Source organism: Sander vitreus, chromosome 22 (assembly GCF_031162955.1).
Source record: "Sander vitreus isolate 19-12246 chromosome 22, sanVit1, whole genome shotgun sequence".
Taxonomy (NCBI): Eukaryota; Metazoa; Chordata; class Actinopteri; order Perciformes; family Percidae; genus Sander; species Sander vitreus.
The window spans coordinates 1963390-1979908 of NC_135876.1; the positions used below are offsets into that span (position 1 = coordinate 1963390).

The 16519-nt window shown below is 43.1% G+C and overlaps 1 protein-coding gene across 1 annotated transcript in view; it reads left to right on the forward strand.

Moving 5' to 3' along the window:
• LOC144537064 (uncharacterized) overlaps positions 1-16519 on the forward strand; it is a 142183-nt gene that overhangs the window by 30402 nt on the left and 95262 nt on the right. Inside the window, 2 exon segments of the mRNA XM_078280481.1 lie at positions 6979-7167; positions 15591-15647. Coding sequence (XP_078136607.1) covers positions 6979-7167; positions 15591-15647 — 246 coding nt within the window.

Here is a 16519-nt window from a genome sequence, read left to right on the forward strand (position 1 = left end):
GGTTGTGTTCCTGTGGTCATGTGGGGGCCCACTGTAGAAATACAAGCTGAAGGAGCAGAAGGAATAACCTATAGCTTAGTATTCAAATGGCTGTGGTGGGTCTCATCTTGTGTTAAATCCTATCAGTTGGTAGACTGGGTGGCGTGGATCACCCAGTTAACTCTGCAGCTGGCACAGATGACATACTGTATACTAAACACGCACACACACACTCAAATGATGTGGGGTTAAATATGGAAACTAGGGCACAGTTTCTGACCAGCATGGCTTTGTGGTCGAGGCAGTAGGCAGCAGTCTTCCTGCGACACACCCTGGTCTCAGCGCTGGGGGCTCATTTAGACTGCTGATACACTGGCAGGCAGGCTGGCAGGCACGTAATGAGTACGCCCACATATCATTTATTTATATTCCTGCCTCAGAAACCACCTATTGTTCTGTCTACGTGATGCCTGCATTTATTGACAGTTGACATGATTTTGATATTTAATGAGGGTTTCATTGGTTATTGACTTTTCCTTTGATTCACTGTACATAGAGCAAAACAATTTTTTTCTTGTTTGTTTATGTAAGAGGTCGAAGGACTTCTACAGTTCCCCCTCTGCTAATATGGCCTACACCATTCAGGAAATGCGGTTACAAAATAACAATGAGATGGTGTGCTGTGTACGGTAATTAAATCATAAATGACTGGCAAACATGTTTTCACTAGTTGTAAAAGATGTTGGATGAGGTCAGTGAAACCATTTCTTTATGGATCTGGCTCTGTGCATTGTGGCATTGTCATGTTGAATCAGAGAAGGGCCTTCCTCAAGTACACGATCCAAAATATTATGGTATGCTGTAGCAAAGACAGCCATTGACCACTGAGTACACATAATGCAGTGTTCTCTTGTGGTAATGAATAGATAACCCAGCAGATGGGACTGTGGAGTTATATTTGATTTTGGGCTGCATTTGTTTGAGGAAGCTGACTGATCTCAGAAAAAAACACAACCCTGATTGTAGTGTTAATGAACCCTGCCCTCAGATACGTTTAGGTTGATGATCTACTGTTATGTTGGCTGCAGTTAAGGAAATAATGGTTTATTTATGTGTTGTTGTTATGAGCGTGGTTGGCAGGGCAGCCAGGTAGGAAGGAAACTGGATAACATAATAATAAATAATATGATAATGCAGTTTAAAAATAAACGTGTTTGTTTTATTGTCACAACAGAACAGAGGAACATCAAAATATATAAAAGTTCTGATAAATAAAATGGGTAAAAATACAAACTTAAGATATGAAACTTAAAGTCCTCTGGAAAAAAAACACAATAACAAAAAAAAAGAAAGAAAAGAAATCAAAGAGTGTTGCCAACAGGGACGTTGTAGAGCGCCCTCTGGTGGACAATATTCATTTATCGGCCATTATAAATGCCGATAGCGATAGTTGGGAAAATGCCTAATATCGGCCTGTAATATCGGCCCGCCGATATATCAGTCGGGCTCTAGTGTGTTGTAGACGATTGAGGAGAATTTTAAAGATGGATATGAGATGGATAGACGCAGTGAGCAGAGGGAGGCTGGCTGCTGCTGGCACCGGACCTAATCTGGCATTATCTTGGGAAGATGACACAACATGACTTGGCAGATTCCCCTGATGGCCATTGGTCAGCTGGACTCCCAGATGAGCTGATGACTGCTTGGATCTGTGTGTCTGAGGCTGTGATTAGATACACGCTGTGCTTCTGTGGTGTACCAAGTCATGCCTTTCTTTCATACAGCAGATTAAACTGTGCCCCCTTGTGGTAGAAAGTGATATCACATGTAGGTTATCAGTGATAGAAAAAGCTTTCTTTTGTCTAGATGCCTACCAGAGAGGTCAGAGGTCATACTTTAGGTCAACTGGCGGCCCGCGGGCCACATCCGGCCCACCAATGCTTTCAGTCCGGCCCGCAAAATAATAATAAATTCAGAAAATGTGAAGAAGTTAATGCGTTCTGGTATTAAGCATTTTGAGCATTCAGAGCAGGCAACATTCCACAGGGAGAGTGTAAACCCGCCCCCCTGTAATTGCATCTCTATTCACATTCCGATTAGTGAGTTGCTCGTGGACACTTCAGCATGATGGATGGCTGCCATCACAGGGTTTGGATCCAGGTCCTGTGGTCTTGTTAGTGCTCCAGCTGCAAGTTTGATGCCATCCAGGGACACAAACCTGCGGCCCAGTTCAGTTCACATCACGTTTTCCCTCAAAAGCAAATGGATTTAGTCATTTTGTTTATTGTACTTCAGATTTAAAGACTTCCTGGGCACGCTGATGCAATTCATACTTTGCAGTGACATTACCATGGATACCTGGCGGGCAAGAAACGCCGATAGAATGGCGATGAACAGTGGCCAGCCAGAGGAATTGCAGCCTTGCAGATTTCCAATACTACAATCAATCAACTATTTAGACCATATGTCACCAAATGTTAAAATTAGATATCATGAAAAGATTAACATACTCGCAACTTGTGATCCATACGCAGCACCCGCTGATGTTTCCATTGCTTTGAAGCTGGCAAAGTCTGTACCAGACTTGGAGTTTGGAGATATTTACATCTATCTTATAGAGAATCCGTCAGCTTACACCGCACAGAAAATGAAAGCCTACAAAAGTACAGATAGCTATCTTTTTTTCAAGAGTGGATGGGTTAACAACGCTGTCGTATGGGAGATGAGTGTTACTAGTTAGCTAGCTACCCGCTAACGTTTGCTAATCTGCTCTGTCGTGTGATGAAGTCTTCATCTGAATACGTACACCCTGCCTGCCGGCGAATGAAGGCTTGATAAGTAGTTTTTTTTATTTTTTTTAAACCTTCTGCCAACACTAGGCTATGTTTCATGTAGGGTGACCAGACGTCCCGGTTTGACCGGGACAGTCCCGATTCCCGACAAAAGCTGTATTGGGACACCATTTCATCAAAGGTATGTCGGTTTGAGGTTTGTAATATCTGATATAGGGTGACCAGACGTCCCGGTTTGACCGGGACAGTCCCGAGTCCCGCTTAAATGTCCCGGTTTACACCAACCACTGTGAAATTGTCACGGTTGTCAGCGATTACATAACCGACGGGGTCTTATTATAGCCCCATCATTAACTAAACCCACGTAGAAAGACTAATAAAGCGTCCAGCGTGTGATTTTAACTGTGTGTGTGTGTGTGTGTGTGTGTGTGTGTGTTTTGTTGGTCAGAATAACCACGTGACACCACATGTAAATGTATATGGTAGCCTAATTTAAAAAAGGAAAGAAATGTGTAGCTTTAAAAATATCAGTGGTACTGTGCTTGTGAATTATTTAATATAGACTTTATCTAACTAAAACCGTTTTTTTCTATGTTAGGTACATCATTCCTCTAGCTTGAATGAACCGCCTCTGACAGCTTGGTGATGCCACCAAAGCGTCTGAAGGCTGTTACTGTGGTATGCCTGTTCTGGGTACTGATGACAAAATAGAGTGTACATCGGGAATCTGTAAAAGACTGTATGTGCACAGAAGTTGTTTGCAGACTACTGATCTTATTATTTTGAATTGGAAGTGCAGTGTCTGCAAACTGGAATTGGCAAAACGCAAGCGTGCACAAAAAAAATAAATGAGAAGTGATGAACTTTGAGTTGTACTGTTAGACAGACAAATACAGATTTATTCAATAAATAAATACAATGCACATAGGTAGTCAACATTTTTAAAAATTAAAGTATTAAACCCTTTTGAACTGAGGTTGATGTCAATAGTTGAATATACTTGAATAACTATCTACTGTATTATAAACTACATTTTTCCCAAAGGCTTAATCCCTGACCTGTGCTGATAGTTTTTTTTCTTAGTTCTTTTTTTCTTATATATACATACATACATACATACGTACACAGACGTGCACACATATATGCATACACATACGAATACACATACGTATACACATACAAAGATTAATAAATTGACAATGCACATAAGTAATCAAAATGAAAATGTAATACATTCATGTAAATAATGTGTGTACATACATGCTTTTTTGTGTGTGTAGTTTGTGTAAATAAATCATTGTATTAATGTTGTACTGTATTCAGTAGTGTTTAACCAGAAGGAATAATTGAGGGTGCCACATTTGTAAGGGCACAACACACATGGACTACTTTGTCTAAAACTGTAATCCCTTTGGGGTGTTCAGCTTCACACATCTGGATACCAATAGTACTTAGTAGTAGTATAGTGTATCGGTTTCTTGTTTCACCGATAACTCTTTCTACATGGATTCTTACTGAGGCAAGACCACGTGTGGACTCCAGCTCTACTGGGCTCAATTGTTTCCTTCCTTTAGTGAAAGCTGGGATCTCCAGCTCAGCATTATACAAACTAATAGACTCTGCCACGTTAAACCCTCGATCAGCCAGTATTACATCACCTGCACTGATGCATTCCAGAAACCCAGAATTTTCTGGGACACGTTTGTCTGATGCGCTGCCTCCCCATCCCTTAGATATAAATATGACCTTGTGGGGATATGCCTATTAGGTATTTCATGGTGTGATGATGTTTATAGGTCGAATATGTTTGTGCTCTTGTTTTGAAGTCTTTGGGTTTTTCTATAAAGATTTCAAAACAGTCAATTATGCAGGCACCTCTAGGATAAGTTTGTCGAAATATCATGGGCATTGACAGCCGAAGCTCTTCTCTCTGTGGCCAAAATAAAAATGATGGAACAAGCATGTCAAGGGTAGTTCTAAAAGTTCTGCTTGCTGTCGCTATCGAGATTTGGAAGAGAACACTAGAGAGAGCAAGGGAGCAAGGGACAGGTTCATTTTCATCTAATAAGAGTTAAAAGAAGTTGTTGGAAAGGAGAGAGGGCTGCGTGTGTCGGAAGACATGAAATAACACTACAACTACTCGCAGCTTGGCAAACGTGGGGAGTCCAGTCAGTGCTTTCACTTTTAGATCGTCATTTGCTAAAGCCGGTTCGTCCAGTGTTCCTAGTTTGGTTTTCAGCCTGCGGTTTTCCTCCCTGAAGTCGTCACACCCCTGCTGTAGCTTTGCAATGGCATCTTTGCAGTGATTGCTGAAACACTGTTGTGGCACAGGCTCTCCTGACGACAGTTCCAAGAGGACATCCACAGCATCTTGTTTCTTTTCTGCCTCCATCCTCTTGATTGGGATTCTACTGTGCTGCTCGTACCTTTTGTTTACAAGGACACAATGAGGTTTTTTTTATCACATATATAGAACTACTATTGTAAAATATGTATTACATTTGGTTATACTTTGCTGTGCAGGGATGAACTAATAATTAACTGTTAAGAAAGAATTCAATAGGAGAGTGACGCATAATAGTAACTTCATAACATTCAAAGTCAAGTATTAGTCTTTCTACGTGGGTTTAGTTAATGATGGGGCTATAATAAGACCCCGTCAGTTATGTAATCGCTGACAACCGTGACAATTTCACAGTGGTTGGTGTAAACCGGGACATTTAAGCGGGACTCGGGACTGTCCCGGTCAAACCGGGACGTCTGGTCACCCTATATCAGATATTACAAACCTCAAACCGACATACCTTTGATGAAATGATCACTGCACAGACGTGTATACTGTGAAGGTTGCCAGGTCCCATTTCCTGAAACGGTTGCACGTCTGATAGCCTGTATCCATGTGTTCTCTCTGGATTCTCCTTATCAGATGGGATCCGGTAAAAACATAACCCGGGCTAGTGCAACCAATCGCACGACAACTATCTGGCATATCGTTTTCACCTCAAAACACCAACTTTCGTATGGTAAAACTGGCGAGGTTTCGTTGCTAGGAGAATGATGTTCTTGCCCGCCAGCCAGAAGTTGTGACGTCACGTGCAAAGTATGAATAGGCTGTCATTCTTTCACCCTTATCTCTCCATTTCAGCTTCGATCTCCCATCTCCTTCGCTCCCTTACCAGTTTGCCAAAGTCGGGTAAACACTTTTGTATTTCGAAAATGTCAACTTTTCAGGAATTGGAAAAATAACTGTTTTTTTTTTTTTTTTTAAATGGCAACCATTTTTGTGACTACAATTCAGCATATAGTTTTATAATGATTTAAAAATGATCTCTTATGGGGACTATACCACATCGTTTAAATAGCAAATGCACCTGCGCCCATCTGTGACCCATGGGCGTGCTGGTCTTACATGGAGGTGTGTTCAGGTGCATTCTGGGCGTATTGCTATCTTGAGGCAGCGGGAAGTGATGGCACCATTGACCAACAAAAACCTGGTCTAAAGTCAATAACGCAGCATTTCATTGTTATTTTAGCAGAGCATTAGTAAAATGCTCTTAGGCTCGTGCACAGCACGCACACATTATGCTTGTTACACACACACACACACACACACACACACACACACAGCAGCACACACACATGCAGAATATTACAAATAAGAATATTACAATGTGAAATAGTATTATATGATCTGCTCACGCGCTTTCACTTCACGCACGAGCAGATCAGTTTCTTCTCCTCTTCTTCCTCTCCTCCTTCCTACTCAGCAAATCCTCCATCATAACAGCAATGCTCCAAGGTCCAAACGCACCTGGCTTTTAAAGGGAATGGGAGATGATCTCTGATTGGTTTAAAACACACCTCTGATTAATGAAGACACTAAGTACAACCCTTTTGAACCATGCGCCCGGCGCACGGACCCTTTTTTTCCCGCCGTTTATTTGTAAACTAGCAAAAGTGGATTCGTACACGCCCTAAACGCACCTGCGCCAGGCATGTAGTTGTATCATTAGGGCGACCTACGGCACTCTGTGATCCACTCGTCAAATGCCAGTGGGTGGAGATCTGCATGTCTCATTAAGCTGTTAAAGTAAATCACGTAATAAGTTGTTCCTTATTTTAATTTAGAGCTGGACAGCATCATTCAACAGGCGATACCATGTTCACTGTTCTCTCATTTGATTCCTCCGTCTGTGTTTGTGTGCAGCCATGGCGGAGTTAGACCTGAGTCTGAGCGACGCACTGACGGACAGCGTTGAGCAGCCGGGCCCGGAGAGCCTGGTGGAAAGGGACTTTGTAGCTCAGCTGGAAGCGGAGACCTTCGTTGATCATGTCGGGGAGACGGTGGGAAAGACAGACTACATCCCCCTGCTGGACAATGACAGCACCAGAGCAGGTGAGACTGATCTGTTGGAGCCCAGTGGAGTAATGTAGAAATCATTCATCATGACTACAAGCACAGAAAGAGGGCGAGGATGCTAGACCAAATGCTGACTCTGCTAGATAATACCAATTCAACGTTGAGAGTAGGGCTGCACGATATGAGAAAGATATGTGATATGCAATAACATTGTTGAATATCGCGATATTACTTGCGATAAATAAACGGGTATTAAAGTGTACTCAGTTCTGCATTTCTGCTGCTTTCAGTATTCTGCTAAAATACAACAAATTGCTTTTTAAATTAAAAAAAAAAATATTTCCAACATTATTTTATTGAACATTGAATAGAACATAAAAGGCCCCAATAAAAAAGAATGACAGAAAGTCTTTGAGTGTCTATTGCGATATGTAGCAGCCTTTCGCGATGTGTTTATCACGCAAGTTGAATTTGCGATGACGATAAAAAAAAAAGATATATTGTGCAGCCCTAGTTGAGAGGATTGGGTTCTTCTGTTACCACCGTTGAAGAGAAGCACACTTTGTATTAATACAGTCAGCAGTTAGTTGGATTGGCAAAATACAGGAATTTCTATGACAGTACACCAGACAAAGAGACAATAAACCTGCTGTCTCCTCTCCTAACCAATCAGGTCCTTCCCCTCTCAAGTTCGACTTTATATTTCACAACTACTACTTTCCGTCAGATCGTTTATAGATCTCAACGTTTCCGACCGCACTTGAAGGCAGCTTCTTTTCGCGGAGTGGGGACGGCTGAGTTTACGGAGTCCACAAATAGACTGTGGCCTGATCAGGAACATGTGTTCGAGTGACTGTGATATGGAGTCCATCCTAGAGGTCGACCATTCAATCGGCCGGCCGATTTTTGGCATTTTTTTACATAATCGGCATCGGCCAATATCCCAGTATATCAAGCCGATTAATAGGCAGGCGCATCTGCGGGCAGCCTAGTGTTAGAAACATGAATAGGCAACATTTTTTACAGCGCACCCAGACCAGCTGCCTCCAGCCCCTCCCCTCGTGAAGTCTTGCCTTTGTCTCCCACAGTCACTTCAGGCTCAGACGCTACCGTTAGCAGTAGCATGTTGCTGTGTTCCTGCCTTGGGATTAACTGTACTAATAAAACCGTACAAAACACACGCAGCCACACCGCTGTGGAAGCTCCCCGAATGTCATTTATCAGAGTCTGGTTGTTACCCCTGTCTGTGGCAGTGTCATCCACTCCTATAACGGAGCTAACTGGAGCTAACCGCTAACGGAGCTAACCGCTAACAGAGCTAATCATTGCTAACAGAGCCTTCAGTTCTCCGTGCCTGTATCCATTAACTGCATCTATGGACTCGAGCACGAATAAAACCCTTAATGTTATTAAACTGGCTGGACGAGTTTTAAACTACAACTCAGAGTTGTTTGAATGACTCAGATCAGATCCTAATGAGTGCTACAGGACATGTAACAGCAGGGTCCCCAAAACACAGATACACTTCACCACATGAACAATGAGCTAACAAACAAGGTGACCAAGAACTGACTTCAGAGAGCCCTGGTCTGACGTGATTCAACAGGAGTTAGGAGGAAATAGTGTTGAGATTAATAATAACATGTCACTTTCTGTGAAGCTTGAGCATTTGTATTCTCAGAAGTTTGACATTTTTAATTTTCTTCTTACCTGTTTCGTTTCTTTAATATATTTTTCATACATTATTTATACAGTATGTTTTTACATTATACATTTTTAATTATACAAAAGTATACAAGTGTAGATTGGTCAAGTGTTCAATAAATGTTTTTGTTGAGGAATTCTGTGTATATTAGTGTTACATTTTATCTTTCAAATAGAGGTTTAAAAACAAGCACATATCGGCCAAAATAAATCGGCAGCGTGTATCGGCCGTCGGCTGAACCTGATTTCTAAAGATCGGCATCGGCCAGAGAAAACCCACATCGGTCGAACTCTAGTCCACCCTCCCAAATGTTAGCATGCTAGATAATGTTTTCGGTTCCTCTGCAGAGTAAACTCAGCATCTTTTTTCAATTTCAAATAAATGTTATGTATCATTATAGAGTAGGTCTAGACCACACTCTATAATTTAGAGACCCAACAATTCCCCCAAGAGCAAGCATTTGGTGCGACAGTGGTGCGGAAAAACTTCCTTTTAGGAAGAAACCTCAGACAGACCCAGACTCTTGGTGGGCGGGCATCTGCCGCTGCCGGTTGGAACACAGAGACACTGATACAGATATATATGGAGAAATATGATTGATAATAATGATAGCAGTTAGAATGATGAACAGTGGCAGTTATAGTAACAATAAAGATAGTGGAACTATGACTAGAAATGATAGTAGGTATATGATAATAAAAGAGACGAGCGAGACGGATCGACGGTGGTTTGTTGTTTGGCAAACATTCAGCTGTTACACAAGCTCCTGGGCAGTTCTGTGCTTGGGTTTCGTGTTTTTAAACTTACTTGTGGCAGCGACATTGGTTGTATTAAGAGAACAGGCAGCGATAGAGGCAGTGAGGTTTACTGCAGGGGACTCTCACACCGCCTCTCACACTTGGACTGCCAAGTCTGATCGCCGGATACATGATTGGCCACCGCAGCGTGACGTGGGGTTGCATTTCTCCAAAAGTTGAGTCGGCCCCAACTTTTTCACCTTAGGCTTCTCCGGCTTTTTCTGTCCCATCCCATCTTCAATCTTCCTGAATAACATTATGTTCACCTCTGTATCCGATTCCATCTATCCTGAATGGGATGAGAATCTGTGTTATGTAACATGAACTGCAGCTGCTCCTAAATGATATCACTGGACACTGGCTGTCATTTTGGATCTGCTAGGGTGCCATTCAGCCGCAGGGAAGATAGTAGCCCCAAGATGAGCAGAATAGCGGTCACTGCTTTGACTGTCCCAGACGACAAGTACTATTTGGGGAACTTTGCGGGAAAATGTGTCCCAACTCTGAGCAGTTACTGTCCAAATATCCCACCTGCTCCAGTGCAGATGTTCAAGGTTTAGTTCCAAAGTCTACATGTACGATTATATCCCACCCCAGTGCTATTGTCCAAGGCCCTTCATGTAAATAAGAATGTGTCCTTGACCAACCCGCCTATTTGAAAAAGTCTAGGTCATGGGTCTGGGAAGCACCTGCTTTATGACTGCAGAAACTTTCCCCCGCAACTAGACAACTTCTGAGGAACTTGTCTTTGCGTTTCCACCCCGTGGGACCAGGGTCTAAATTAAGTTTAGACCCAAAAGGCGACTACTTTCTGGAATTACAGGAACCTCCAGGGGGGGGGGGTTTGCAGGGATTACCGTCGCTGATTGGTCAAACACACACAGCGCGGGCGGCTTCAAATCGCTGACTGCTTCATTCATAAAATGAGAAGAAGTACTCTCACACCCTAAACGCACCTGCGCCAGGCGCTTCACGCCATGCTCTTAGATCGTTAAAATAGGGCCCTAAGGCTATTTCATTGTATGTTTTGTGTGTAAGTGTATTTTAGATGAAACAGGCAGGCACTGAACTGCAGGCTGCAGAGTGTTTACCCCTGTGACCACCAGCAGCTCTCATCCTGTCATGTTGCTTTATATGTCAGCTGACTTATTTGCGATTATCTTCACGAGTCTTGAGGCCGGGGTGACACACACACAACAATGGGCTGAAGGAACCTTCTAGTTCCTTCAAAATAGTTCTGGGGACAGAAGACTCAGTGGTGAGTGAAACTGAAGCAGAGGGACAGACACAGAGCTGTAGCAGAGCCACTTTTTAATTCATTAACTTTATCAGTTATCAGGTAAATAAAACGCTGATACAGATCATCTGCAAACTGACCAAAAACAGCCTGATAATCAGCCAGGGCCAATAATTGGTCTGTCCCTAATTTTGAGATCATAATTATGCACATTAACACAGAGACCTCCTAACGATGTTCTGTATTGCAACATAAATGGCCTCAAAAGAGCCCTGATATGTCTGTAAGAAAAGATGCGTTGTTTACTTCATTTGCTGTGTATTTGTGTTCTTACATTATCTGGGTCACATAGCAGTGATATAACCAAAATATGTAACTTGGAATTAAAAAATGTAATAAATAAATACATATTTTTAAATTTGACTGAAAGATACAATTATATTGTAAATCGCAATTATTTCTGAGACAATTAATTGTACAGCAAAATTTGGAATTGTTACAGCTCTACCAGTGGCTGATGATTGTATGAGCACCACTTGTTGCTCAAACTTGTCTTTTGTAGTGTGAGAATAGAAATGATAGATTTTATTAAGCTGCACGTTGTCAGGGACAGACTGACAATCTGTGCGTTCGGGAAAAGGTGAGAACGTCCGTCCAACCGACGGCTGTCGGCACAAAAAAAGCCTAATAAAGCGATATCAACAGCCAACAGCAGGGGGTGCTAATACGATCACTTATATGCTACGTGTAAAAACTGAGGAAGAAGAGTAGGCCTACTATAGGCCTACATCATGAGACGAGACAATGGCTGATGCAGCAAAATGCAAAAAGCTCACATAGCTTTTTGGTTGCAGTGCAACTGCCAGCAGCAGCAGTAATGTTGTAGTCCTTGACGACCAAAGCAGCACTGCATCACTTAGCCAGAGTGTAGAGGACCAAGTGGAGCCTGAGCATCCACAGCCTGGTCATGATGAGGGACAGACAGCAGAGTTCATTTCACATCAGCAAGAGGTACTGGTAAGTGCCAGGAGCAGGACACATTACAATAGGCTGCCTTTATCCCTATCTTAGCGAATTGCATAGTCACCTATCAACATGGGTGTGCATCATGGTTTTGAAAATGATCGTGCCATTTAAGTGCTGTCAAACTTAACGTGTTTAATAATTTCTGTTTAATTTGAAACATTAAACGCGTTAGAAATTAATTGCGGGTTGACCGTGATTTCACTTGGTTGTATATGAGAGGTTGTGGTGAGCTCACTTCTACTGCTAGGATGAAGACTATTGAATTAAACAGGAAAACATCAGGCATGCATTGGTACCACTCTAAACATGCTAACAAACAGGGAAGGGGGCTAAATAATTCACCAAATTTAACCAAAAGTTTAACCAAAAAATCCTAGCTTGCACGTCTGTTCTCCATCAGAGTGCAGTTTGTTTTTTTGTTCAGGTACAGCAAGTAGCCTACTTTATCTCTGAAAGTGTTGTCAGTTTCTGTAGCCAGTGACATTTTATTATTTGTATTTTATTTTCAATGCAGATGTAATGGCATTGTACATTTTTTTGTTGTTTATTTATTTTTTTATTTGAAGGCTGAGGCTTCATTAATAAACACAACCCCAATCATCATCATTGGTTTTGAGATGTTACTTGCTGTGAATACCTTGTCTGATAGGCTACAGTATTGTGGCATAGTATCAGGACGTCCTGGCTAGTGTCTGTCGCGCACGTCTAGGGGCGAATGGCCGGATGATGGGCCTATTTGGGAGAAAGACCAGGGCTGTTTTTTAGCCCCAGTCCGTCCCTGCACGTTGTTATTTAGTTTGCCATAAAGCAATAGAAAGAGAGGTATAGAAAAACACAGATAGTTATACAGCAAGGTAAGTAAGCAGCAGTGTCGGGTGTAACGCAACTACTTTTTCGGATAAAAAGTAGTGTAACGCGCTACTACTGAAAATTTGGTAGTGAAACTTTTTCAATTCGGCACAGCGTTACTTTTCCCAGACACAGATTTGACATCATTCTCGATTCCGATTCTTTGAGGGGTCTCATGCTTATTTCACAAATAAGAGGAAAGTTTGATTTTGATTCAGTGGTGGGTTGCAGTTTTACCGGGCTTTTTCTATGTAAAATAAAGCCAGACTAGAGCGCCGCTTACTGTGCTCCAAGGCTGCAACACAACAAGCACCTGGCCGCTACGGAAACCAAAACTTGCGCATGTTAAATTTGGAACCCATGATCAGATTTGAAACCAAATTCTTCAAACGATTCCAATAAAGAAACGATTCCACTGGAATCGTAATTTTTGAAATGATTCCAAGTAGGAATTGGTTCTCGATGCCCAACCGTACTTTTGAGAGCATGGCTTTTTGCTGGACGGCGCTCTGAGCGGAGAGCTACGTGACACATGCCACTACATCGCTGAGGACTGGCGGTTAAATCGGCCGTCCTACAAACATGCCAGGCAGACACAAAGCTGACAACCTCACAGATGGATGCGGTGGAGATGGGCTCATACATAGGCTACACGCAGCGGACCGCTGTGGACTTGTGTCGGTCGCACGGACACGCAAGGACTTCCAGAAAAGAGGCTGCATGTGTCTACGACAATGCACGGACCATCGTGGCTGCGCGACCGGTACAAGTCGCTACACATATTACATAGTATACACTAACTCCGTGTAACGCCGATGACCTGCTGATGTGCATTCAACCCGCGCTGGACTCGTTCATAATGCATCAGCCGTCACTCTGTGAGGAGAGAATCCAGTCTGCAGTGGAGTTCAGACACCTCACTGATACACCAGAGATTGGCTTTATGGTCAAAGATAGTTTCTGTATAATTAACTTCAGTCTCTGCCAGAGACGCCTGCTTTTAAAAGTAACGTAAAAGTAACGAGTAAATTAAAGTTACTTTCCATAGGGGGTAACTAAGTAAAGTAACACATTACTTTTTTAAGAAGTAACGAGTAACGAGCAAACACTACTTTTTAAAAGTAACTTCGCCAACACTGGTAAGCAGATAGATGGATCAAATAAACAGCTGAGTGAATAACCAGATAAAAGGAAATGACAGTTAACCGGGGCTGACTCAGCTCTCGGGCCTGTTATGGTTATCCAGACACTTTGGTCAGACAGTCAGACTGTGTGGGCACTCGTCAGTGACAGCAAGCTGTAGGACGGGCCGTGGGTGGTGTTGCCTGTGATCAACTGTGGCATGCTGTGTGCATTCGGACAAACGCAGACATGCTGACAAACAGCAGAGAGAGGCAGTCCGCAAATGATTGTCCTCTGTCAGCAGCAGAGCTAGACGGAGGAAGATTATTATTTTTTTTTATTTTTTTTTACCAGCGTTGTTGGTTTGGCACCCTGATGATGCACTCGTGATGTGTGTTTGATGAGTGTCCTGTGTTCTTGTTTTTGATCTGTGGTTTAATCTTGATTTTTGTACTGTGTGTTTGTGTGGACACAAATACATTTTTTTTGTATTCCTACACATTAATGTGTTAATTATTTGTGTGTGTACTGTATATATAGGTGTACGCATGTACTGACTGCAGAATGGTAAATGGTCAGTAATGGTCATATATATATATATATATATATATATATATATATATAGTGCTTTTCTACCTTACCGGACAAAGTGCTTTACAATTTCATTCACCCATTTACACACACAATCATACACCGATGGTGGCGGCGCCGCCATGCAAGGCACTGGCCTGCCATCGAGAGCAACTTGGGGTTCAGTGTTTTGCTCAAGGACACTCCGACAGGCGGACAGGAAGATCTAGGGATCGAACTGTTAACCTTGTGGTTAAAGGACGACCCGCTCTACCTCCTGAGCCACAGCCACCTGTGAATGGTCTTTGTTTTGCAGCTTTGTTGTGGCATTTACTCGCATGCATGTTTTTGTTAGCCTGTGTGTGTGTGTGTGTGTGTGTGTGTGTGTGTGTGTGTGTGTGTGTGTGGGAGAGAGAAATAGTGAGCCCTGTGGCCTGGATGTACAAAGCTGGCTCACTTTAAACCTGGTTAGATCACCATGGGAACATATGCTGCATGGCTAACCTGCTCCAGAGCCGACTACTGACCAGTCAACACACTATAACAAATGAATCATTTAGTGTAAATAGTGAGTGTATGGGTGAACCAGAGGCAAATTGTATAATGCTGAGCGCTTGGATAAAAGCAGTCCATTTATCATTTAAAAAAATAAGTCTTGTGTGTGTATGTGCTTGTGTTTTTCTGTGCGTGTCTATGGATGTTTGTTTGATTCATGCATGTCCTTGTGTGTCAGAGCCTTGTTGTAAAGCTGTTGCAGAATGTGCTTTGTGTGTTACATGTATGTCTGTGTCTGATGTGCCACATTAGATAGATAAAGTGCAGTGATTCAGCAACCAGATGTCACACAGTATCACATCCTTCAGCATCCCACACTGACACCAGCCAATGTGTGCTGCCCTCTGCCAGCCGCAGTCTAACCAGAACAGGCCTGTGTGCTATTTCCTGGCACAACAAACATCTGTATAGTGAGGTGCTCTTAAAAAGCTTTAAAAGTCAGGGTCAGTGGTTTCCATTTAATGCCAGGCTCAGTCTGTCATATTTCCGCTGTACAAACCAATACCATGCTGTTTGATTTTCTATCTCCTCAAGCCATTAGCACTCAGATGGATAGTAATGTGTTTGCGTGTGTGTGTGTGTTTGTGTGTTTGTGCAGAAACGGGTGCTACGTTGGAGAATGGAGAGCAGGAAGCTCATGGGGTGCAAAAGCCTGGTAAGACATATCCCACAATTCCCTCTGCTGTCAGTCAGTCCGTCCGCCTTGTCATTATCATCCGCCAATCATGGGCTGTTAGTCTTTTCTTGTCTTACTTCCTTCTTATTCTTCATCTCAGTTCAAGTGTGTGTGTGTGTGTGTGTGTGTGTGTGTGTCGCTCGTTGTAAACCAACCAATCAGCGCACAGCTCATCTAAATATTCATGAGCATACCATATAAGGAAGGAAACCGTTTCAATCCAGGGCTATTTCACAGGGTTGCATTAGGGCGCATAGACCAGCACCCGGGCTATTTTCAGCCCAACCAATGTTACATACCCTATTAGGAGTAGAGTTTAGATTCTCTGCCCGAGCCCGACCCAGCCACTATCCTCGGGCCAGGCCGGGCCAGGCCCTTGATCAAGCATTTGTGTTTTTTTTAAATCATTACTTTATTAGTCTAATTGGGTGGGGAGAAAGCTATGCCATAATCAGAAATATTATCTATAGAGGCTATATTTAGGCCAAAGTAACACGTGTCCAAAAAGTTACACAAGTTGGACTACAGTTACAAAATGCAACACGTGTTATGCACGGAGTCTCCTCCTCTCGCACACATCACACCGGGCCTGCTGGGCTGTATGGTGGAGCATCACACCGGGCCTGCTGGGCCGTATGGTGGAGCATCACACCGGGCCTGCTGGAGCATCACACCAGGCCTGCTGGGCCGTATGGTGGAGCATCACACCGGGCCTGCTGGGCCGTATGGTGGAGCATCACACCGGGCCTGCTGGGCCGTATGGTGGAGCATCACACCGGGCCTGCTGGGCCGTATGGTGCAGCATCACACCGGGCCTGCTGGGCCGTATGGTGGAGCATCACACCGGGCCT